The 23,285-nt window shown below is 49.0% G+C and overlaps 1 protein-coding gene across 1 annotated transcript; it reads right to left on the reverse strand.

The window, feature by feature from the left end:
* Positions 1–13,843: 13,843 nt before the first annotated feature.
* On the reverse strand, positions 13,844–22,253 carry Unc5cl (unc-5 family C-terminal like). Its single transcript, XM_051204540.1, has 8 exons — positions 21,828–22,253; positions 21,089–21,389; positions 19,635–19,897; positions 19,015–19,116; positions 18,822–18,889; positions 17,866–17,966; positions 16,830–16,943; positions 13,844–14,602 (listed from the first exon to the last, which is right to left on the reverse strand). Exons 1-8 carry the CDS (start codon positions 22,210–22,212, stop codon positions 14,395–14,397), a joined length of 1,542 nt encoding a protein of 513 aa, XP_051060497.1. The 5' UTR covers positions 22,213–22,253; the 3' UTR covers positions 13,844–14,394.
* Positions 22,254–23,285: the final 1,032 nt, after the last annotated feature.

The raw sequence follows: 23,285 nt of genomic DNA on the forward strand, positions 1-23,285 counted from the left end.
CTAACATTTGCTGAGCAATCACCCCCATGTTCATCCTTGTGAGTAAACTTGTCTAATCTGGACACACAGGGAGGCTGCCACAACCACAGACTCCAGCAGTAACCCAGCAGCTTGCAGAGACTAGAAATGTGTTCCTTTCTCGCAAGCTCTGGGGAAGACCTCTTGGTGGGCAGGCAGCTCTGCTCAGGCAGACTTGGGGATTCTGGCTCTTTCCATATGACATCTCTCCCATTCCCTAATATGGAGTTATCTTTGGCACTGTAGAAACTGAGTACATTTGCTTTTTGTCCCTATGACAAATCATATAACATAAATGACTTAAAGGGAGGGAGGTTGGCTCACAATTTCAGTTCATCGTCCTTGGCTCTGCTGACTATGAGCCAATGGAGATGCAGAATACTGAGGCAGTGGGAGCTAGTAGGAGCCTGTGGGCACCTGTGGAAGCCTGTGGGAGCCTGTGGGAGCCTGTGGGAGCCCATGGAAGCCTGTGGGAGCCCGTGGGAGCCTGTGGGAGCCCATGGAAGCCTGTGGGAGCCCGTGGGAGCCCATGGAAGCCTGTGGGAGCCCGTGGGAGCCCATGGAAGCCTGTGGGAGCCCGTGGGAGCCCATGGAAGCCTGTGGGAGCCCGTGGGAGCCCATGGAAGCCTGTGGGAGCCCGTGGGAGCCTGTGGGAGCCCATGGAAGCCTGTGGGAGCCCGTGGGAGCCCATGGAAGCCTGTGGGAGCCCATGGAAGCCTGTGGGAGCCCATGGGAGCCCATGGAAGCCTGTGGGAGCCCGTGGGAGCCCATGGAAGCCTGTGGGAGCCTTGGGCACCTATGGGAGTCTGTGGGGGCCCATGGCAGCCTGTGGCATAAACCAGTTGTGTGATGGTAAACAAGCAAAGAAAGACTAAGAGTTGATGTTGGGGTGTCTTCTCTACTGGGTGACTCATCTTGGTTTCAACTTGACACTCTTAGAAAGAGGGACCATCAATAGAAGAATTGCCTCCATCAAATTGGTCTGTGGGCATGTCTGTGGGGCAGTTTCTTGGATTAATGGGATGTCCAAGTTGAAGGTGAGCCTAGGAGCCAGCCAGATAGCAGAGTCCATACACGGTTTCTGCTTCAGTTTCTGATTGAGTCCCTGCCCTGACGTACCTTAACAATGGACTGTGACCTGAAGTGTAAGCTGATAAACCCTTTCTTCCTCTAAGTTGTTCTTGGACACAGTGCTTTTCATAGCAAGAGAAAACAAGCCTCATTGCTGTGAGAAAATAATTGACAAAAGCAACACAAAGAAAGGCTTTCCATGGCTTATAGTATGAGGGTATAGTCCAACATGGCCGGGACATGTGGCAGCAATACTGTGAGGTAGCAGTTCTCATTGCATCTACACAGGGAAGGAGTGGAGGTGGCTTGTTACATTGTATCCATACAGAGACGGTGGAAGCATCTGTTACATTGTATCCATGCAGAGACTTTTGTAGAGGCATCTGGTTACATTGTATCCATACAGAGACTTTGTGGGGCATCTGGTTACATTGTATCCACACAGGGAAGGTATGGGGTCATCTGGTTACATTGTATCCATACACAGCCATTGTGGGGGCATCTGGTTGCATTGTATCCTTGTGGAGGCATCTGGTTACATTGTATCCACACAGGGAAATGTTGGAAGTAGCTGACCACATTCTATCACAGTCGAAGAACAGAGCATTCAGCTCCCTCTCTTCTTTTTGTCTGGTCTGGCGCATGGACTGTGGATGTCACCCACACTGAAAGGGGTCTCCCCTGTTCAATGGACCCAATCTAGAAACTCCCTCCCAGATACTTCCAGAGGTTTGTCTCCAAGATGATTCAAGATTCTGTCAAGTTGACAATTAACCAACACAAGTACCCAGGACAATAAACAGCCCAATAGGACTTCGTAGCTTAACCTTCTTCCAACTAGATTCCGTACCCCAAAGTTTCTAGAACCTTCCAAAATTTTATCAACTGGGAACCAACTTTTCAACAGTGAACGGTTTGTGTTGGAACCATGACACTGAGCCATCACTGTGCCTCTCTGCAGCCAGTGAGAAGAAAGGCAGTCAGGGCAGGGGAGGGAGCCATTGTGAGCACTGTGAGCAGTGGGCATGGAAGCCTCCTGTATCCCTCCATCCCACCTCCATCCTCCACTCTCATTCTCACCTAACTGCGGTGAAATGGGGGGGGGTAAAGTGGGCCATTGTGTTGTTGTTGTTTTTTTTTTTCCAGGGAGGTTCTCATGTAGCCCAGGCTGGCCTCAAATTCTCAGTGTAGCAGCAGATGATCTTGAATTTCTAATCTTTGAGTCTCTACCTCCTAAGTGCTAAGATTGCAAGCAAGCAAGCACCAACACTGTTTTATGTGGTGCTGAGGATAGAATGAAGGGCCTCCTACATGTTGGACAAGCACTCTACCAACAGAGATATATCTCCCTACTTCTGGGGCAGGTCTCTTTACTGGTCCAGCTGTCCTCCAATGCCAAGTCCTGCTGCTGGGCTTGAATCATAGGTGAGTACCACCATGCCCTACCCAGTGCGATGATTTTACACTGAAAGAAGAAACACATTCTGGTACATCTTAAGATGCTCTTCAGGTTAAGTCTTTTTCCCTGGGTAGTAACTATCTGATCTAATCAATGAACTTCAGCCAAGGCAGTAGAGCCAAACCTCTTTCAGATAAAATATGAGTGGTGTGCGTTTAACAGAAAGCTAATAGAGATGTGAGATTTAGCACAGATATTTGACTCTTACAAGGAAGGGTAGGGGCTGGAGCAGACCTATTCTAGTGGGATCCTAGTCCAGGTTATAGAAGAGATGAGACTGGATTTGAACCAGTTCCTTCACTTATGAAAATCACTGACCCATTGAGTCTCAGAGCTGGGGAGGTGGCTCCATGGGTAAAATGTTTACAGTACAAGCTTATAAATCTCAGTCAGCATCCCCAGCTGACTTATGTAAAAGCCATGTGCCCCAAGCCCTGGGGTTGGGAGTGGGGAACAGCCTGCAGGTAGATCCCCAGGGCTTGCTGGATAACCAGCCTAGACTGAACAATGAACTTCTTCCAGTGAATGTCTATCTCTAAAACTACAGTGAGTAAAAGAGCAGACATTCAGCACCAACCTTTCACCTTCATATGTGTGGATACATACACACACAATATACAACACAGACACACACACACACACCACATACAAGATTGAAAATAATTCTGACCCTCAACCTTTGGCTTTCTCAAGGAAGGAGCCTCAAGAGACAATGTATCTGGCTGTGAGGGGCTGTCACATGTTTGGGCTGGTTTTGGTCATAGAGTTCTGCCACACATCCACCATTGAAGTAGCCCATTTGGGAGGTAGCAGCTTGCCTTTGTACAAGATCTGGGCTTTGGATAAGCAGGTTTCTAAAGTGGGCTACAAGGAATTTGCAAAGTGTGTGTGTGTGTGTGTGTGTGTGTGTGTGTGTGTACCAGAACCCAAGATACATCCACTCATTGATTCCCCATTGATTTCTTTCTGATCAAGCTAACAAGCGCTCACTAAAAGCTTTCCTGGAGATTTATAGCCATTCGGATCATTCTGGGAGCCTCTGAGCAGCCACATGCCTGCATTCTTCAAGTGTTGCTAACACACAACACCTAGGGAGTAAGGGGAGGCGGGAGCAGCCGAGCAGGAGGGGCTGTGGGGAGTGGGTTAGAGAGGGAGGACTGCCCCTGGTTCCAGGTCCCGGAAAGGGTGTCCGCTGCTAAATCCAACCAACGCACTGCGTAAACTGCTGAAATATATAATCTGTCATCGGAGCGGATACTTGTCACAGTTGCCCGCTTCTGTGTGCTTATGAAGTGCCAGGTGCCACGTTCAGTATGTCACTAACACACACTCGTTTAACCCATACCTCCCCGAGGACAGTGCTGCTATGGTTGGCAGAGAAGCAGAGTCAGATCCTACAGACAGATATGCAGCTGGGTGAGAGCGCTCGAGGCCACACCGCTGGGAAGAGGAAGAATCAGAATGAAAGCCCAAGCTTGTCTGCTTCCTGACGCCATCTCCAGCTGCCACGTGAACTGCCACAGACCTCAGTCCCCTCACTTACAAAGTGGGGCATTGCATCGTGTGTTGCTTGCCTTGTAGGGTTGTTCTATTGAGAGATGGTGACCAGGATACACCATGAGGGCTGGGGAGACAGCTGGGCTTGTCAAACCTCACCTTGCAAGAGTGAGGAGTGGAGGTTAACCCCCTGAATCCATGCTTTTAAAAGCCACATATGATAGATTCTACGTGCTCGTTATCCCAGCCCTGGGGAGGGGGAGGAGGGTGGGTCCCCAGAGCTCTCTGGTCAGCAGAATTGTCTTCTTGGTAAGTTCTAGGCCAGCAAGAGACCCTGTCTCTACAAGCAATAGATAGATAGATACATACATACATACATACATACATGGATAGATGGCACCTGAGAAATGACCCTTGAAGTGCCCTACACATGTGTATGAACCCATACATGCAGGCATGTGCAAGCATACACATACACATTTACACAGACAAAAAGTAACATGAATATTTTTATTCATTCATCCTATTTTATGTGTATGCTTGTCTTTCCTACACGTATATCTGTGTCATGTGTGTGTTTGCTGCCTGTGTAGGTCAGAAAAGAGCATCAGGTCCCCTGGAGCTGTGGGATTACAGGCGGCTGTGAGGCACAGCATAGCTTCCAGGGATTGAGCCAGGGTCCTCTGGAAGAACCACCAGGGTTCTTGACCGCTGAGCCATCTTCCTAGCCCTGGACTGTGGAAGCTTCAGCATTGCTCACAGGTGCCTCGGGGTGAAGAGTAACAAAACCTTCCTTCAATACACTTAACAACGGCATGTTGTATTTGAAAACCTCTGAAGATAATGGGTTCTGTGTCCTCATCACAAGAAATCTGCACACAACTTAAGGTGTGTTAATTACCTCTATTTAGCCACTTCACAATGTATACATATCTTCAACACAGCAGGCTGAAAAAGGAAACAAATAAATAGTTAGCCTCCTCCATGTGCACGCAACTTGAGAGGAAGGATATTCTTGACTCGCCTGGCAGAGAGCAGTTCCCTGATAGAGTTCACAGCTGTTTTCACCCCAGTAGAACATCTGGGAATGAACGATGTCATCATCACACTGCCAGAATCCTCAAAGCATCCATGGAAAGAAGGTCAAGAGACAAGCCACACAGAGAGGGTCACCATGGAAGTGGATGCTCCTGTCACCATCAGATCCTCAGACAACAGCAACCTCCAGTTGCAAAGTGACTCTGAATCCTGACCTTAAAGATGGTGAGGGGGGTAATGTCAGTCACTAACTTGGAGGCCAACTGTGATGGTCACTGTGAGGAAGAGGAAAGATGCATCCAATGTGGCTGGATCCTGAACCGTGAGGTGGAGAGAGGAAGCTAGGCGGCGGCAGCCATCCATGTCTGCTTCCTGACTGTGGATGCCACATGACCAGCTGCCTCAAGCTCCTGGGCTGTGTCTTGCCCACCCTGTACTGAGGGCTAAAAACAACCCTTTCTACCTTCAGTTGCTTTTGTTGAGCACTGGATCACAGCAGCAAGAAAAGACAGGAAGACAATAGCTAGGACAGAGCCTAGGCTATTCCGTGGCTTAAGTGTAAAATTACAGGGCATGAATGCACAGCTCTTGGTTCCATGCCAGAGAAGCTAATTCTAGAGAATGGAAGCAAAGAGAGAGTGTTCTGGAAGTATATCAGGGTTCATTAAGCATGTGGGGTCCAGGCTTAGGATCCCCACCAGCCTGACATTACTGCCACCACCATCACCACCATCACCACCAACAACAACATCATTGCCTTCACCACCACCATCACCACCATCACCACCACCATCACCACCATCACCACCACGATCACCACCATCATTACCACTACCACCTCCTCCATCACCCTGCAGGCTCAGAAACAGCCAGCTAAGCATACCTGCATGGTTATATTTTTAGTTTTGTCTTTAATTGTGTCTCTATGTGGATCTGTGTGTGAGTGTGTGCACATGTGAGCACAATGCCTGTGGCATCAGAGTCCCCTGGAGCTGGGGTCACAGCTGATTGTGAGCCACCTAGTATGGGAACCAAACTCGGGTCCTATGCAAGAGCAGTATGCTCTCTTAACCACCGAGTCACCTCTGCAGCCCCGTCCCCACTGTTCTTAAGAGCTACCAACCACACCCCCAGTCAGCCTAGCTCAGGCCTTCCGGACAGCTGTAACATAATGTCACCAATTAAGTAGCTTCAACAGCAATCACAGACACCCGGGGTCCTGTCAAGTTGAAAATCTCTTTCAGCATCGCATAATTTAAGGGAAATAGGACTTATTTTGACTTCTGGTTTCAGAGGCCTTGGTTCCATTTCTTCTGGGTCTGTGCATGGTGAGGCACAGCATCACAGCAGGGTTGAGTGGTAGAGAAATATGGCTCGCCTCATGGAGGACAGAAGGCAGAGAGAGACACATTTGTACAGGGCATGTCCCAGTGACCTACTCCCTCCAACTAGCCCCAAACTCCTCATGTTCACCATTTCCTGATTATGTCATCAAATTACAAGTCCATGAGTAGAGTCATGCATCAATGCGGTCAGAGCCCTCATGATACAATCAATTCCCAGGAGCCCCAGCTCCAAGCACTACTTTGTAGAGGAAACAATGCTTCCACACGGCACATTTTTGTAGAACACTTCATATCCAAACTACACCAGATAGATGGTCTCTTCAGCCAGAGTGACCACAGCCTGGCTTTGGGACCCAAACACAGCAGGCAACAAGACAGATCTCTCTTGCACACTTCCATTTTTATGTTTTAAGACCAGGTCTCACTATGTAGGCTAAGCTGGTCTTGAACTCACAGAAGTCTGAATGCCTCTGCCTCCTGAGGGATAGGATTAAAGGTGTGCATCTCCACACCTGGATGTATGCTTTTGCGTACCCAAGATTCCCAGCAACGGAGGTGACACCTTGGATCTTTGTCTGCTCCACGCCACTGAGGAACTCTTTTACAACCCCATCTTCACCTTCTTGAGCATTTCTCAAACATCACCCTCCGCTCTCTGATGCTGACTTTCCTTAGTCGGCTTAGATGCTTAGAAACCGAGCCCTCTCTCAACTGCAGCCTGATGACTACTATCAAGCATATTCCTGTCCTTGGGCTAATTAATATCTCTATAACACAATGGCATTAACCGTCTAAGATTGATATTAGCTTTTTCCCCCCAGAAACTATAGCATCTCTACTGACGAGAAACTAGTGTAGACAATATTAAAACCAGTATGAGAAAAGTCATCACCTACAGATAAGAAAATAAATGAAAGCCCACCATGATCCTAATCACAAAGTAAGCACTCGGATAGACACTGAGCAAATGGATAAGCATGTGTGTAAGGTTTGCTAAGAGATAAAGAAATGCGCTGGAGAGAGGGCTCAGTGGTTACAAGCACTGGGCGCTCTTCTAGAGGACCTGCCTAGATTCTGCTCCTAGGACCCATTTGGTGCCTACAACCTTCTGTAAGTCCAAGTCTGTGGAATCTGATACCATCTTCTGGCCTCCTCAGACATAGACGCACATGGTGCAAATATACACAATGCAGACAACACAGCTGTATGCATCAATTGATTTAAAATGTAAAAGGCCACATAACTTAGTAAAAAGCATCTTAGATCTCACCCTGTGGTTCCAGTACCAAGGAGACTGAGACAAGATAATTGCTTCAAGTTTAAGACCAGCCTGGGCTACAGTGTGAAATCCCCTAAAAAATGTTGATTCTGGTTTTTTTTTTTTTTTTTTTTTTTTTTTTTTTTGTATTTTCTGCTTTGTTTTTTGGTCTAGGAAACAGAGAATCAACACAGGATTATCATATGTTTTAAAGATTTATTTTGGCATCCATTTGTATATGGCTGTGTCTGTGTTGAGTTTGTCACATGAGTTCAGTGCCCATAGAGGATAAAAGAGACCCTCAGGTTCCCCTGGAGCTGGAGTTACAGGCAGTTGTGAACCGTCTGATGTGAGTGCTGGGAATCAAACTTGGATCCTCTGAAAGAGCAGCAAGAGCTCTTAACTGCTGAGCCATCTCCCAGCCAGGATGACCGTATTCTTTCTTGGTCAGTAGAAACAGTTTAATTCCATTTTTTCTGTTCACTCTTCCATGGTATCACAGACACTTTAAGACCCTACCTGCCAGAAGGAGAGAGGATGATGCAGGACAAAGGGTGACCTGAGCATGGAAAGACTCCATGCACATTGGACAGGGGCTTTCACTGCACACTATGTAATCCATCTCTGCTTAGTTAAAGTAGAAACCATAGGCTGTGGATCTTCCACAGCTCAAAACCACAGGAAGATCTGAAAGTAAGTCAAACTATGAGCTCTTCCAAGTAAGTGTTTCATGTCCTATCCCCCAACACACACACACACACACACAGAGAGAGAGAGAGAGAGAGAGAGAGAGAGAGAGAGAGAAATAGAGAGACAGAGAGAGACAGAGATAGAGAGAGAAAGAGAGAGAATTTATCTGTGAATCAGTTGTCAGAATGTCTAAGATGTATAGTCTATGTTCTCAGCCTCTGAAACACAAGAAGTTACAAGGTATGTGGTGTTGGAAGAGGGAATAAGTTCAATTCAGCAACATTGGTGAACTCTGTATGTGTGTCTGTATGAAAGCTAGAGGAAAACTTTGGCTGTCATTCCTACGATGTTGTCTACCTTTGTTTGTATAGACAAAGTTCTCTCGATGGCTTAGAGCTTGTCAAACAGCCAGGCTGGTGGGCCAGCAAAGCCCAGGTTCCTTCTTTATCCCCTTCCCTGATGCATGAACCCCCCAAGCATTCACCACTATATCCAGCTTTTTAAAATATGGGTTCTGAGGATCAAACGCATGTCATCAGATTTGCAAGGCAAGCACTTCACCAACTATTCTATTTATCTAGTTTCCCAGTACATTTATTAGGTATGTACTAGACTCCTCCATTTTATTCTTGAGTTAATGCAAGAAGCATGCAAGGAAAGAGCATTTCCCTCTGACTCCCACCATCCCTTAGACTCCAAGAAAACAAGACACCTCTTCATCACTGAGCTTTTATCACCACAACTTGTGCAGGGCTTAGCATATGATAGATACTCAGCAAATGTAAGATGTATAGATGGATGGATGAATGGGGGTGATGGACAAATAAGTGGATGGATGGATGGATGGATATGGGTAGGTAGGTGGATGGGTATATATGGGTGGGTGAGTAGGTAGACAGATATAAATGAATAGGTTATGGGAGATGGGTGGCTGATAGATACAGATGAGTGGATAGAGATGGGTAGATGGATGATGTGGGTTGATGGATGGATATGGTTGGATGGACAGATGGATGGATGTTCAAACATACATCTTTGCTGGATTTATAATCCAGTCTATCCTATTAGTAATAGTACCCACTCTCTATGCATAGCTACTGAGCCCTTGAGATGTAGCTAGAAAACCTGAGGAGCTAAATTTTCATCTTATCTTGTTACCATGAATTTAAATTTAAGATAAATCCCTAATTCTATTTTTATGAATTTTTAAAGAAAAAAAATTTTAAAGCTTGCAGTCTATTTGTCTTATGTATGTGAGTATGTTTTGTTCAGCTATAAATTTTATGAAAGCTAAATACATATCAATTATTTCGAATGACTAGTTAACAAATACTGGCTGCTTTCTGTCACTATGACAAAACACTTGAGAAGGAAGGAAGGTTTGAGCTCACAGTATCAAAGTTTCCATCCACGGTCAATGAGGCCGGTGGCTTTGGCCTTGGGATAGCATGGAACGTCGTGATGGGAGCATGTGGCGGAGAGCCTTACTGAGGCTGGAAAGCAAAGAGAAGTTGGGGTCCTGATGAAACTCATCATGAGTTCTCCCTAAAGTAGGTTCTATGTTCCAAAGTTTCCATTACGTCCCTCTTTGCTACACGAGACACACCGGCATGAGATACAGGGCAGAGAAAAACTACAGTGTCATGCAGGTTGGAATGTGCTGTGACTGGGAAAGGCATCCCACATGCCAGATATGTAACGCTGAAAATAATTTAAAAGGTGCCAGTGGGCCAGTGGTGACTCGGCTTAGTGAGCAGAGATTCTTGTCTCAAAGGCTGAGAGACCTGTTGCAGTACCTGGAACTCACATCAAAGTGTGACGAGAACCCCAGAGTCGCCTTCTGGGTTCCACACATGTGTGCATCCATCACACACAGAAACCACACGGCAATGATGATAATAAACGAGGGGTAGTGGGGAAGCTCAGCAGATAAAATGCTTGCTGTATGCGGCTGATGTCCTGAGCTCAATCCCCAGGACAGGACTCTCAGGGATCGGGAGAACCATTTCCAAAAGTTGTCCTGTGATCCCATACACAGAGGGTTACTCTCTCCCCCTTGCTCTTCCCCTACTTACTCTCTCTCTCTCTCTCTCTCTCTCTCTCTCTCTCTCTCTCTCTCTCACACACACACACACACACACACATATACACACTCACACTCACACACACTCACACATACACACTCACACTCACACACACACACAAATTAATTGACTGAAAATAGTAAACTTTTAAAGAACTTAAGTATGGTACTAATTTTTGAATGGTTGTATGTGGAAATGATAGCATCCTGGATATATTAGATTTAACAAAATATATTATCCAAGCTGATGTCACATGTCTCTTTTTACATTAAACTTTGTATTACATTTATTTTTAGAGGAGAGGAAGTCACGTTTGTGCCACAGTGCGTATGTGGAGGTCAGGGGACAACCTGCGGGAATCTGTCCCCCCCTTCCACCAGCTGGGACCTAGGTACTGAACCCAGGCTGTCCTGCTTGTCAGCACATGCCTCTGAGCCATCCCAGCGTCTCTCTATATTCTTGGATGTGACTCTTACAAGTTGTGAATGTGGGTGTGTGTGCCCGTTGCATTTCAATTGGATGACACAGATCTGGACCTCAGTGCGTCACCCGTGCTCTGAGTGGGTACTGAGACGGTCTTCCCTGTGAGCCCTGGTGGCACTAACTTCACCTCACCCTGTGACAGCCCCTGCTGCCCACAGACTCTTGCCTGTAGGAGCAAGATTAGACAAGGCCTCTACGACATTCGTGAGAGCAAAGCCAGGACCAGAGAGGTAACCTAACAGGGAAAGGGCTAGAAGAAAAGCCACAAGCGGCCATCAAGGTTTCAGTAAAGGCAAAGCACAAGAGGAAAGAATCTCCATACGACTGGGTCACTGTCTGTGGGCTCAAAGGACCTGACGGACCTCTCCACTCCTGCTTTGCTCTGTGGGTGAAAGGGCCCCATTCACACCCACCCAAACGCTAGGACAAAGCATTAAGTCTGTCACCTACTAGTCAGGCAGGAACCACACAGCCTGCCCATATACCAGGACATGCAAGCATCCTTTCGCCAGCCCTGAGAACTCGTTCTGAGAAGCTGGCCCGGGCAGCTTGCGATTGATCAGTCCTACTTGTCAGCCTGCCTGGATCTGGAATCAACTCAAAAGCGAGCTGTTGGGCACACCTGTGAGGGGCTGGCTTTGATTTTCTTATTTGAAGTGAGAAAGACCCACCCTACATGGGGGACACCTTGCAGTGACAGCCCAGATTAAAAAGAAAAAGACCAAGAGAAAAAGTGTGGCCTTTTGCCTGCGCGCCTTCACTCTGGCTGGCAAGTTTATCCACCCTGTTGCTGTGGCAGCCGCAACTCTTTACTGGTATCAAAACTCCAACTCCCTGTCCCCCTCTTCAGGTTTCCAACGTGGACAGAAGACTAATGGCTCTCCAGGAATCCTCTAGACCTTTAGTACAAATTGGGACTGCTAACGAACCCAGCCATATATAGCAAACAACTACCTGTCCCTCAGTCTCTTTGGTGTGAAGACAGCATGTTGGAATTTTCAGGTCATATCCCGTAAGCCAATCTAATAAACACCATTTTAAGTATACACATCCCATCACTTCCATTCCTCTATCGAACCTTAACACACGCCAGAAAGCATTCTCTCCCGTGATGGGAAGCAGAGCTCCCACAATCCCCCTCTCCTGTAACCCCTGTGGCTTCTGTTTGCTACATAAAATCAATTGTTCCAGAAAGGACTCCAAGGATGCCTTTGATTGGCTTGCTGGGCAGAGAAGACTGTGGAACACTGAGGGGAGGAAAGTGCCTTTTGCTGGCCAGTTCTGAACCAAGGCACCAATTTGAACAGATCAGCGGTGGAATGGAGAGAAGGTAGAATGGGACAGATACGGCTTAAAGAACAAGGAGGAATGTAAGTGCCCAAATCTTAAGATTTGCTTCAAGAAAGGGGAAAATAAGCTGCCTGAGTTACAATCTGTGTTCATCCCAGAAGTACAAACTACCAATTGCTCAGCAGTATAACTTTACCATCTGAAGTCACTGAAGGCTGGAGAGATGGCTCAGTGTAGTTGTTAGGACTGCCCTTGTAGGGGACCAGAGTTCAGTTCCTTGTACCCTGGACAAGTGGCCCACAACCTCCAGCTGCAGGGGACCCAATGGTCTCTTCTGCCTTCCACTGCACACACATGTCTACACATAATATAACTGAAAATTTTAAATTGTATTAAAAATCATACCTATATCCAAATTTATCCATCTTAGCAAAACATAGTTATGAAGAGAGGCATTTTCCTATTTTACTAATTAATATGGCCTGTCATTTGAAAGTACCAAAAATGCACTAAAATATGGAAGTGAATTCTTAGTGCTTTCAGAGAGATTATCTGCCTTTGGACAAATTAGCAAAACTATTGGTAAGCAAGATAAGCTATTGATATAGCCAGAACTGTTGACTGGATGGAATGTCCTGTGGTGACATAGTGTTTATGATATAAACTGGGGATCAGAATACAAAGCTAGTCACAGCCATAGACACCAGGCAATGTTGGCATACTCCTTTAATCCCAAGACTCAGGAGACAGAGGCAAATGGATCTCTATGAGTTCAAGACAACCCTGGGCTACACAAGAATGAATCAGTCTAAAAGAGTAACGGAGCTCATGCCTTTAATCCCAGCACTAGAAAGGTATGTAAGGAAGAAGCAAGGGGTCGCATGAGGAATTAGTCTCCAGCCATGTTGAGGAGAGCATTGCAGTCTGAGAGGCAGTCTGGAGATGGAGTCTGAAGTTTGGTCTGAGCATCAGTAGGGGTAAGAACTCTCAAGTGGCTGGCTGCTTTGCTTCTCTGATCTTCAGTTTGAACCTCTGCATCTGTCTCTGGGATTTTATTATTCGTGCTTGAATCTCTAGTCTTTACTTTCTGACCCTAAAGGAGATCTTGATCTGTGGGGAAGATCTCTCTTCACTCACTCCCTGAATAGCTGAGGCTCCCTCTGCAGCCTTGATATGCAGCATTAGTTCAGACCCTGGCCTGAGGGTGGGGGTGGGGGGACAATAACTAAATAGAGACAAAGCAAGACCTGATCCCCTGATCCACACAATGACCAGCTGACACTGAAAGCAGGTAACTGCAGGAAAAGGAGCCTGAGACTTAACACTCTCAGCTCAAGGTGAAAAGACATAGAGCTGGGGAAGATAATGGGTCTGAGGCTTGGCAGCTTCCGGTGTGGTGAGAGAGACAACATCAGACAGGTATGAGCTGCGTGGGAGGAGATGAAAGGGCAGGAGCCAGAGGGCAGAAGATATGATCTGGTCTTCAACCCACTGCCATCCTCCCTCACACTCATCGGGTGAGCTCTTAGTGCAGCCCCAACACTGGCTCTTGGTTCTGTTCTGTGCACCCACCCTATTCCCCAAGCCCCACCCAAAGATCTCTCCCAAAATCCTCTCTGGAGACTTGTCTCTGTTCCAATCTACCCCAGCGTCCTCCCTTCTCAACTCAAAGCTAAGCAGCTCCACCCCCAGGCATCCCTAACCATAGGAAGGTACTTTCTCTCAGCTGGTGGCGATTGCATCTCCATCTGGCTGAACAGACTCCAGGGCAAGTTCAAAGAAGCGGATATGCCCCCCAAGACTCCGGCCTGGTGCTGAGACTCAGTGCTCCGTGAATACTTGTGGACTGAGCATCTCTACCTCAGTGTGCCTGCAGGGCCACCTGGCCGTCCAGAAGAAAATTAAACAGCATTTTGGAAGCCGGCTGGGCTGTGGTCATCTCCCAGACTCTCGCGCCCCCTACCGACAAGGAGGGAACCTGCACTCAGGACAAAGTTGGCCGACAGGTTGTAGAGTGGTCCTGATTCAGGACCCAGGGCAAGGCTGTCTGGCTTCGCTGAAGGGTCCCAGCTCAGTCCACCCGAGTCCGCGGCATTGAGCCTGAGCTCATAGGCATGGCACGGCCTACTGCAGCACCCCGAGAGAACCCGCGGGGCGTGCTTAGAGTTTCTCATCGAACTCGCAGGTGTCTCCGTGCATCATGGCAGGGCTGCCCCCGGGGGTTCTGTTTAGGTAGTTCTGGATGGCAGAGGCGCAGTCTAGCCGCTCCATGGATATCATGAGGTAGTGAAGCTCTTGCAGACTGCCATTCTGTTCCTCGAACAGCTGCAGGATGGCTGCGGCTGGGCTGCGCTGGCAGGATAAGAACCTGTCTCCAAGGGACAGGGAGCAGTATGAGACCACCGTGCACCACACCCCTGGGCTCCGCCCCTCTTACGACTCCGGTTGCTCTTACTAAGGTGAAGTCTCCCACCTTTTAGCATTGTGACAATGCTGTCCTAGTTAACTTGTTGTCAACTGGACACATGCTACAGTCGCCTGGAAGAGGAAACTTCAGCTGAGAAAATGCTCCCATCAGATTGCTTGTAGCTAAGTCTCTGGGGGCATTTTCTTGATTAATGATTGGTACGAGAGTGTCCAGCTCACTGTGGGCTACACCATCCCTGGGCTTGGCGAGCCATGGGGAGCAAGGCAGTGAGCAGCATCCCTCCATGGTCCCCTCATCAGTTCCTGCCCCCAGGTCCTCTCGAGTTCCTGCCCTAACTTCCCTTCATGATGAACTGTCATGGATAAGCAAATAAACCCTTTCCTCCCCAGACTGTTTTTGGCCATGCTATTTTATTACAGCAATAGAAAAGCAAACCGAAACAGGTGTTATCCACAAATTTCACACAAGTAAAAAAAAAAAAAAAAAAAAAAAAAAAAAGACAGAAAATTTCATGATTTAAGTACGCTTATGATTTTGTGTTGTATCACATTTGTAGTGTCTATGATGACCATCCATGGTTGGGAACCTTCTAGAGTCTCTTTTACCATCTACAGCTCCTGACTGCGTCACTGCTCCACCGTCTGGTGATAGATACCCTTTTTCTCTGTCCTGCCCTTGCTTTCCTAATCCTCCTATCTCCAGGCACGTGCCTTCCTAGTCACTTTGCATATCCTGCTCCCCTCCCTGTACATCAGCTGCTCCTACAACCAGGGCGACTTCTTCATGGCCTTCTCTCTGTCATCCTTTCTGACTGTGAATTCTGCAGCCCTCTCTCTGGTCAGACTCAGCTATCCTTGCTTTAACTGTGTTTCTCTTCGGTATTGATATACTGAATACACACAAGAGGGCACGCGGAAAGCTTGCTGTTATTCTCCAGTTCTCAGAGGTCCTGCTACAGATAATCTGTGCTCCTAGGAGGTGGAAACCTATTTCACTACTGTGTCCCAGCACTTAGGGTCCACAGACAGGCACTTGGCACTTGTCTAAATCTGTTCTGCTTCCAAGGCCTGGCTCTAGCTCATCCCTGACAACTGCCTTCAAGCCTGGACTCTAGGACCTGCACAGAATTGTTCTTCTACTGATCGGTTTGTGAGCTCCTTGGCAGGAGACCCAGCTGCACCGGCACTATGATTGCTAACACTTGCTGTGCTAACAAGCAGCAGGCTTCCAGCTACATGTTGTACACACATCATCCTATAATCTGTTTTTTCATGCCTTGGGCCACAGTGTGGCGAGCACTCACTAGTACCAGTGACTTGTGAAATATTTATTGCACACCTACTATGAGATAGACATCATATGTGTGATCTCGGGCTTAGAGAGTGGGCTTGGAGTCCTGGGGAGAGAGCGAGATATTCTAAATTCCACTGAGACACTGGTGCCCTTCTCTCCAACGGCAACACCATCACTCCTTTCTTTATTCACTTACAGAATTCATGTAACGGACACGCAGGAGTGTGCCCTTGAGGCTGACTTCCACAGAGAACATACAAAAGGCTTCCTCTCTATGCCTACTCAAGGAATAAACTGGGGACAAGGAGCTTGGCCAGGCTCAGACAAACAAATGGGGAGGGAGGTTCTTACCCCACCACCCCAAACAACCCCTGAGAGACTCTTACAAAAAGGGGAACCTTAATGCCTCCTTCCCATTTTTTTTTTCAAGTCCTGGACTTGAACAATAATTAAAACTGACTCTGGTATAGAGAACTGAGGCCCTGGGGACAAGTCACCTTCCCCAGGCCCTGGGAAATAGACTGCCCTATAGCCAGGTCTGTTTGTCTTCTGGCCCGACTCATGACTAAATTATAAGGCGCTTGTGAGGAATTGAAATCTTTCTCTCCCCAGTTTGGCTAAACTGGAAATAAAACTATTTTTATCAATTTCTGTTTCCCAATTTCTTTGGACACACAGGGAAAGCAAGTGGCTGCTTTATGGTAACAGTTTCTCTGGAGATTAAGGATGTAGAATCAACAGAAAACTCTGTCCTTCCACAGGGACTCAGGTGGGAAGCAGCCATTCACTAACTTGTCCAGCCCCCAGCATGTCCTGAAGCCCCGCCCCAGCCCAGCCCACTTTTGACTTCCACTACAGCCCTGCCCTTCCTTACCGGATTTTCATGCCACAGAGCCCCAGGTGGGAGGCCAGTCTTCTCCAGTCATTCCCAGTGACACTGCTGGGCTCCAACAACATCTGCAGCTGCTCGAAGAGCTCTGGCGGCAGCCTGAGGCGGGGAAGAAGGGTGTTTAGGAGAGGAAGGCTCGGAGACAAAAGGCTGGGCAGACAGCTCAGTGTGCTGCCCACACAACCATGAGGGCCAATAGCCAGCGCCCACATAAAAAGTCAGTGTGGTAGCATGCGCTGGTGACCCTAGCATGGGACAGAGGGACACAGGCAGAGTCTGGGGCTTGCTGCCACCCAAGCTCCAAGTTCCGATGAGAGACTTTACCTCAAAATTAAGATGATGGCTCCTGAAAAGAATGCCCAAGGTTCACCTCCAGCCTCCATGTACGCGCACACATGTCACCTCCGGCCATCATATATGCGCACACATGTCACCTCCAGCATCCATGTACACAGCACACATGTCACCTCCGGCCTCCATGTACACACACATGTCACCTCCGGCCTCCATGTACACGCACACGTGTCACCTCCGGCCTCCATGTACACGCACACGTGTCACCTCCGGCTTCCATGTACACGCACACGTGTCACCTCCGGCCTCCATGTACACACACATGTCACCTCCGGCCTCCATGTACACGCACACGTGTCACCTCCGGCCTCCATATACACACACACATGTCACCTCCGGCCTCCATGTACACGCACACGTGTCACCTCCGGCCTCCATATACACAGCACACGTGTCACCTCCGGCCTCCATATACACAGCACACGTGTCACCTCCGGCCTCCATGTACACGCACACGTGTCACCTCCGGCCTCCATGTACACGCACACGTGTCACCTCCGGCCTCCATGTACACACACATGTCACCTCCGGCCTCCATATACACACACACATGTGCTTTCACACACCCACATACTTGAACACACACACATTCACACACAAAGGGACTCAGTCATTCTCCAGTCTCTTTACCTGCCAAACACCCCCAGACAGCAGCCATACCACTCACCGATTACACGGGGGTGGCTGAGAGACAGGAGGAGGTGCTGCCCAGGACTCTTCCTCTGCTGCCTGGAATCTGAGGATTTCCATGTACTTGTTTTCCCAGCCCTGAATCACCAACAGGGACAGGAAATACATTCAGGAGTCATGAGAAACTCCTAATATATTCCTCACGACTGTCCTTCAACCTGTCACAGCCCTGTCTCTACAAGTGACAGCTCCCACCCTACCCAGCAGCCTGGACTCTCTGCCTCCAGACTAAGAACCCCACAGTCAGCCTTAGATTTGCCCCAGAGAACAACAAAAATCTCACAGGATACTCCGTAAGCTAGCAGAAGGTACCAGCAAAACACGGGCCACCACCCACTAACAGAGAAACTGACCTCCAACTGTCCTCCCCAAATGACAATGTGTGGTGTCTGCCCCCAGCCTGATCTCAAACCTGACATGTTTGTCTCTTCCCTGTGTCTATGGGAGGAGGGAAAGAGGAAGGGACAGGGGGAGGGAGAGAGGGAAGGAGGGAGGAAGGGAGGGAGGGAGGAAGGGAAGAAGAAGGAGAAGAAAAAGAAGGAGGAGGAGGAGAAGAAGAGAGATTTCTAACCCCCTTTCCACCTACTCAAGTCCCCCTTCCTAGTCATCCCCACTGAAGTCAGATGGGGACAGTCACCATGGAGGAGGCCTGGTCTTCCAGATGCCAGAGCTGTCCTGAGCTTGAAGAAAGATTTACTGTAGGGTTTTGATCTTTTAACCTCATCCTTCCATAAAAAGGGCTCAGAAACAGAGAATGACTAGGGGCCAGCTGGTCTACGTCCCTTAAAATCTGGCATGGTAACTCTATGGCAAATGCCCTCTTTAGCTACTTTGTTTTGTAATTAGGTCCCTAACCACTGTGTCCTGGACCCGTTTCCCTTACCCAGACCTTCCACGGGCCCTGCCCTCCCTTTATGCTTCTGTGCAACTCACATCCTGGAAGGTGTGCATGGTGACAATGATCTCATTGGTTAATGCCGAGCAGTCTTCTTTCTCATTGGCTACAAAGAGAAGCAAGATGGGCAGGCGGGCAAGAAAAAGACTACAGTTGGAGCTGAGGGTAGGGCTGTAGAGTGGGGGGGGGCTGGGAGAGAGGATCGGGAAGTAAACAGGCCTCCTGGCGTACCTGCCTTTCTCCGGAAGCAGAAAGAGCGGAAGGGGCACTTCCCATGCCAGATATGGAGATGGGGAACCAGCTGGCTACTACTGTCGTCCACGTTTTCCCAACCTGGGGAGAGGGCAGAAGCAGACCTTAGCGCACAAGGCCTTCCACAGTATTCAAGGGGAATGCGGAGAGGCATCAGGATGATAACAGCCAGAAGGGTCTCAAACCAATGCACCTCAAACTGGCCTTACTTCTATACCCCCCACACACACAGCCCCTCAGCCTCCCTCCCTCTATCCCACCTCTTAAAGCAGCTGTATACCCCAGAAATGTTCCTGTCCACAACCACACAGAGGATTCCAGAAACACCGCCGGCAGTCCTAGCCTTAAGAAGGGCCCAAATTCAGAACACAATTCCCAATCGAGGTTCCTCTCGCTTCTAGCCTCCCACCTCGCATCCTCCTGTTCCAGGTAAGGACTGAGTGGGAGACAGAGGACCGCGAACAAAGCCAGGAGGCTGCTGGGAACCCGAGTGCAGGAAATACGCTTGCGGTTTCTGGATTTCCTGCATGGCTAGAGGGGAGACCTGAACCCTCCCTCTCACGGAGCTTTCCATCCCCGGCCCCAGCCCACCTCCTCACCCTCAGAGATATACTTGAGCTTCAGGCACTGGTCTGCTCTGGCCCCAGTGAAGTCGAAGAGCTGGCAGGGCCCATGCATGCGTCCACCATGGGGCTCTTCATTGGTGATAGCCCACTGCAGGGCACAGGGGGTATTGTTCAGGAAGTAGACACGCAACTGCAGGTGGGTCTGCCCGGGGGCCAGAGGGGAGCAGAACACTGCCAGCTGCAGCCACTTGCGGGCCGTCTGGCCCAGGGGTGCCTCCAGAACACAGGTGTAGAGGCTGTGGGGGGACAGGGTGGCAGACACCCACGCGTGAGCACTAGGAAGGCCAGGGTCCCAAGGTGCCTGCCATCACGCTCCTTCACCTACGGGGTTCTAAGGGGGTGAGGAGGGCACTCCAAATACGCATAGAAGGAGGGCCACGTGAGAGGCGGGCGTGCCTTGAAGGGTCAGGAAGTAATGGGCCATGATGACTGGGAGGCTAATACTGTGGGCTTGACAGGATCTAGAATCCCCACGGAGATAAACCTCTGGGCATGTCACTGAGGGAGCTTCCCACTTGAGTTACTGAGGTAGCAGGACCAACCCTGACAGACACATAGGGTTCCTGGGCCGAATGAAAAAGAAACAGAAGCAGCAACAGCCATCTCTTTCTCGGATGCTTGACTGAAGGGGCAACAAGACCAGATGCCTCCATGACTGACTGCACCCATGAGATGTGAACCCAACAAGTCCTTCCTGCCTTAGGTCGCTTTTGTCACACAACGAGAAGGTGACTGACACAGCGACTACCTACTGGGGAGGCAAGCCAGTGCGTGTCATCTGGCAGTGGGGGTCCCCACGACTTGAAGCGGGCCTCCTAAGGGTTAATGGGTGACAAGGAAACTCGGAAGCAGAGGACTAAGACCCTAAGCGATGGAGAACAGACATGATAGGAGCCTGAAGGGGACAACCTGTCCTTGCTTAAGAGTTTGGGGACAGTCCTGAAGTGGGGCACAGGATAGAAAAGGGCAGCTATAAAAGACAGATGTGGAGATGGGACAAAGTCCAACCTTCGACACTGAGGCACAACGATGCCATTTATAGTCACACTCAAGAACCATGCAATGAAATTTCAAAACAAAACAAAATCTCAATGTTTTAAGCAAGTCTATGATTTTGGTCTGGGCTTTGTTCATGGCTCTTTGGGCTGTGTGGGGCCTGTGGACTGTGGGTCGGTCATGCCTGCTAGACAGAGGGATGAGGCAAAGGACACACACAGTCTCAGATGGATTTCAGTGACAGAAATGACCACCACGGACATTACAGCCGCCTCAGACAGGGACACAAAGGTCCTAACAGACTGTGAAGTATCCTAGGCAAATAAAGAGGCAAGCAGCCTTGAGACAAAGATAAGAAGGGAGCAGACAGAAAGAGAGGCCACTGCCAGAGAAAGGCACAGAGCAATGGGACAAGCCATGGAAGGGCCTACCTGAAGTGAGAGAGCAGGATGCGACACTCATCCCGGGAGATATAAGTCCCCTGCCGACCCAGGGGCTTCCAGTCCTTGGCATCCAGCAAGGAAGTATTGCTCTTGTAGGCGCAGGCCTGACCGGGCTGCTGGGCACAGTGCTTGAATGTGAGGGTACAAGGCTTCAGGAAAGAGGCCCCGTGAGGGTCACATGCCACCACAGGACTCACTAGTCCCTGTCTGTGAGACAATGACGGGGCGTCTGTCAGGTCCCACACCAGAACCAAGGACACCCTCTCCTGGCGACCCACCGCCACAGCACCTGGAAGGACAAAGGGCCGAGATAAGTCTAGCAAGTGATGCCCTGTCCCTTAAAGGAGATCAGGCAGAGTGGGCAGAGGATCTGAGCCCAAAGCCCAGCCCAGCAGTGCGGAACGAGGAAGTTCACCCGTGAGCTGACTGACTTGGGGTTCAATTCTAAAACAGCCCATTTCCTTGCAGGGCCACAGCCTCTTGTATGGGGGCTTATGTGACTTTGCACACCACAGTCTTCCTTCCTTTGTTTGAAGAATGGTCATAGCAGGCTGTCTTTAGAGCACGGAATTTTACTTCTGCCTGCAGGGAAGTTGTCCCAAAAGATGTGCTAAAGCGTGAATACAGTTTTCCAAACTCCAAAGTTTTCTGTGGGCGAAGCTCAGACAGGGTAACCTAACTTGGCTGCCTGAAGAAGTCTGTCAAGAAGGATGCTAGGAGTGGTTACCTGGTGGGATGAACAGGGAAATGCCTGTGTCATGCAGCATCAGGCATCCACCACGATGGTCCACCTCTCGAGCAGAATATACCAGTAGCTTATGCATCAGCTGGCGGGTGATGGTCTGGCCCCGGGTGGGCGCATGGAGTTCCTGGTAGAAGGCAGCCACTTCCATTAGTGTCTGGGTTGGGCAATGCCTTGGGAGCTCATGCTCTGGCAATGGAGTGGATGGTGACGCTGCTTCCTCTTGGTCACCTGGCCTCCAGCAGGCCCCTGGCAGCCACCGAGAACAGTGCCATAGCAGACATTGCACCAGAAGGAAAGCGCTGGCCACAGGGATCCCCAGCAACAGGAGAAGTTGGAAAGGGTGGATAGAACTCTCCTGCGGGCTCATCCGCCTGGCCACTCCTGCACCCCTGCACCAGCCAAGGCCACGGGCCTGAGGGGAAAGTGGGTGGAAGTCAGGAGGGCTGGCTGCCTTTAATTTGTGGAAGCCAAGGCTTCGCTCCCCTACAGGGATGCACACTCCCCTCCTACTTTCCCCTTCCCCCATGAAAGTACACACACACACACACACACACACACACACACACACACACACAGGAACCTTCCTGCACACCTATAATTCCAGCCCTTGTGAGGCAGGAAGATCTGAAGTTCAATGCCAACTTGGGCTACAAACTGAGACCCTGTCTTGAAACTAAAGAGCTTCTTCAAAACCTAGTTACAGCAAAGTCCTGGGCAAAAGAACTTATATTCCAAGTTAGAGGACATGAGTTTAAAGCTATGTTGGTCACTGTACCTGTTCTGATTGTCACGTTGCTTAAAATACCTTAATGCCCTCATTCGTCCAGATATCTACTTTTGAGTAAGTAGAGGTACACGCCTATAATCCTAGCAATCAGGCAGCTGAGATACAGGGACCCTGAATTGGAGGCTTGGGTAACATAGCATCTCACAAACAAAATCTATCTTTATCTAAGAGCACTCCTTTTTTAAAAAAATCCGTAAAGGAAAAAGCAGCCTCCAATCTCATGGGTATAAAATACAAGCATAGACTGGGTATTTTGTGTACAGGAGACCCTGAGTTTGAGCCAGAGTAACATGTGAAGAAAGCACACTGTATGGAAGAGAGTGAGCAGAGGAAAGAGAGAGTGTGTAAATTATAGAGGAGTGTCTTCAATAGTGAAATGCCATAAAACACAAGCCAATTATGTAATCTGACATATTTTATTGATCACATTACAAAGCAGTAGCAAGGGCTGGAGACAGATGGCTCAGTGGTTAAAAGCAGCTACTTCTCTTACAGAGATCTGAGATTCAGACCCCAGCATCCATGTTGGGTGGCTCACAATGCCTGTAGCTCCTGCTCCGTGGGATTCTATACCATCTTCTGGCCTCTGTGGGAACATACATACAGGCACACACTCATACAGACATGCACATACATACACATAAGGAATACCA

Source organism: Phodopus roborovskii, unplaced genomic scaffold, assembly GCF_943737965.1.
Source record: "Phodopus roborovskii unplaced genomic scaffold, PHOROB, whole genome shotgun sequence".
NCBI lineage: Eukaryota > Metazoa > Chordata > Mammalia > Rodentia > Cricetidae > Phodopus > Phodopus roborovskii.

Coding starts and splice junctions, on each gene's coding strand:
- Unc5cl (XM_051204540.1), bottom strand. CDS start 22,212: ATGAGCCCGCAGGAGAGTTCTATCCACCCTTTCCAACTTCTCCTGTTG. Junction 19,898..21,088: donor ATCCTGCTCTCTCACTTCAG/GTAGGCCCTTCC, acceptor GTCCCCCCACAG/CCTCTACACCTGTGTTCTGG. Junction 14,603..16,829: donor CTCTGTGGCATGAAAATCCG/GTAAGGAAGGGC, acceptor CCTTGGAGACAG/GTTCTTATCCTGCCAGCGCA.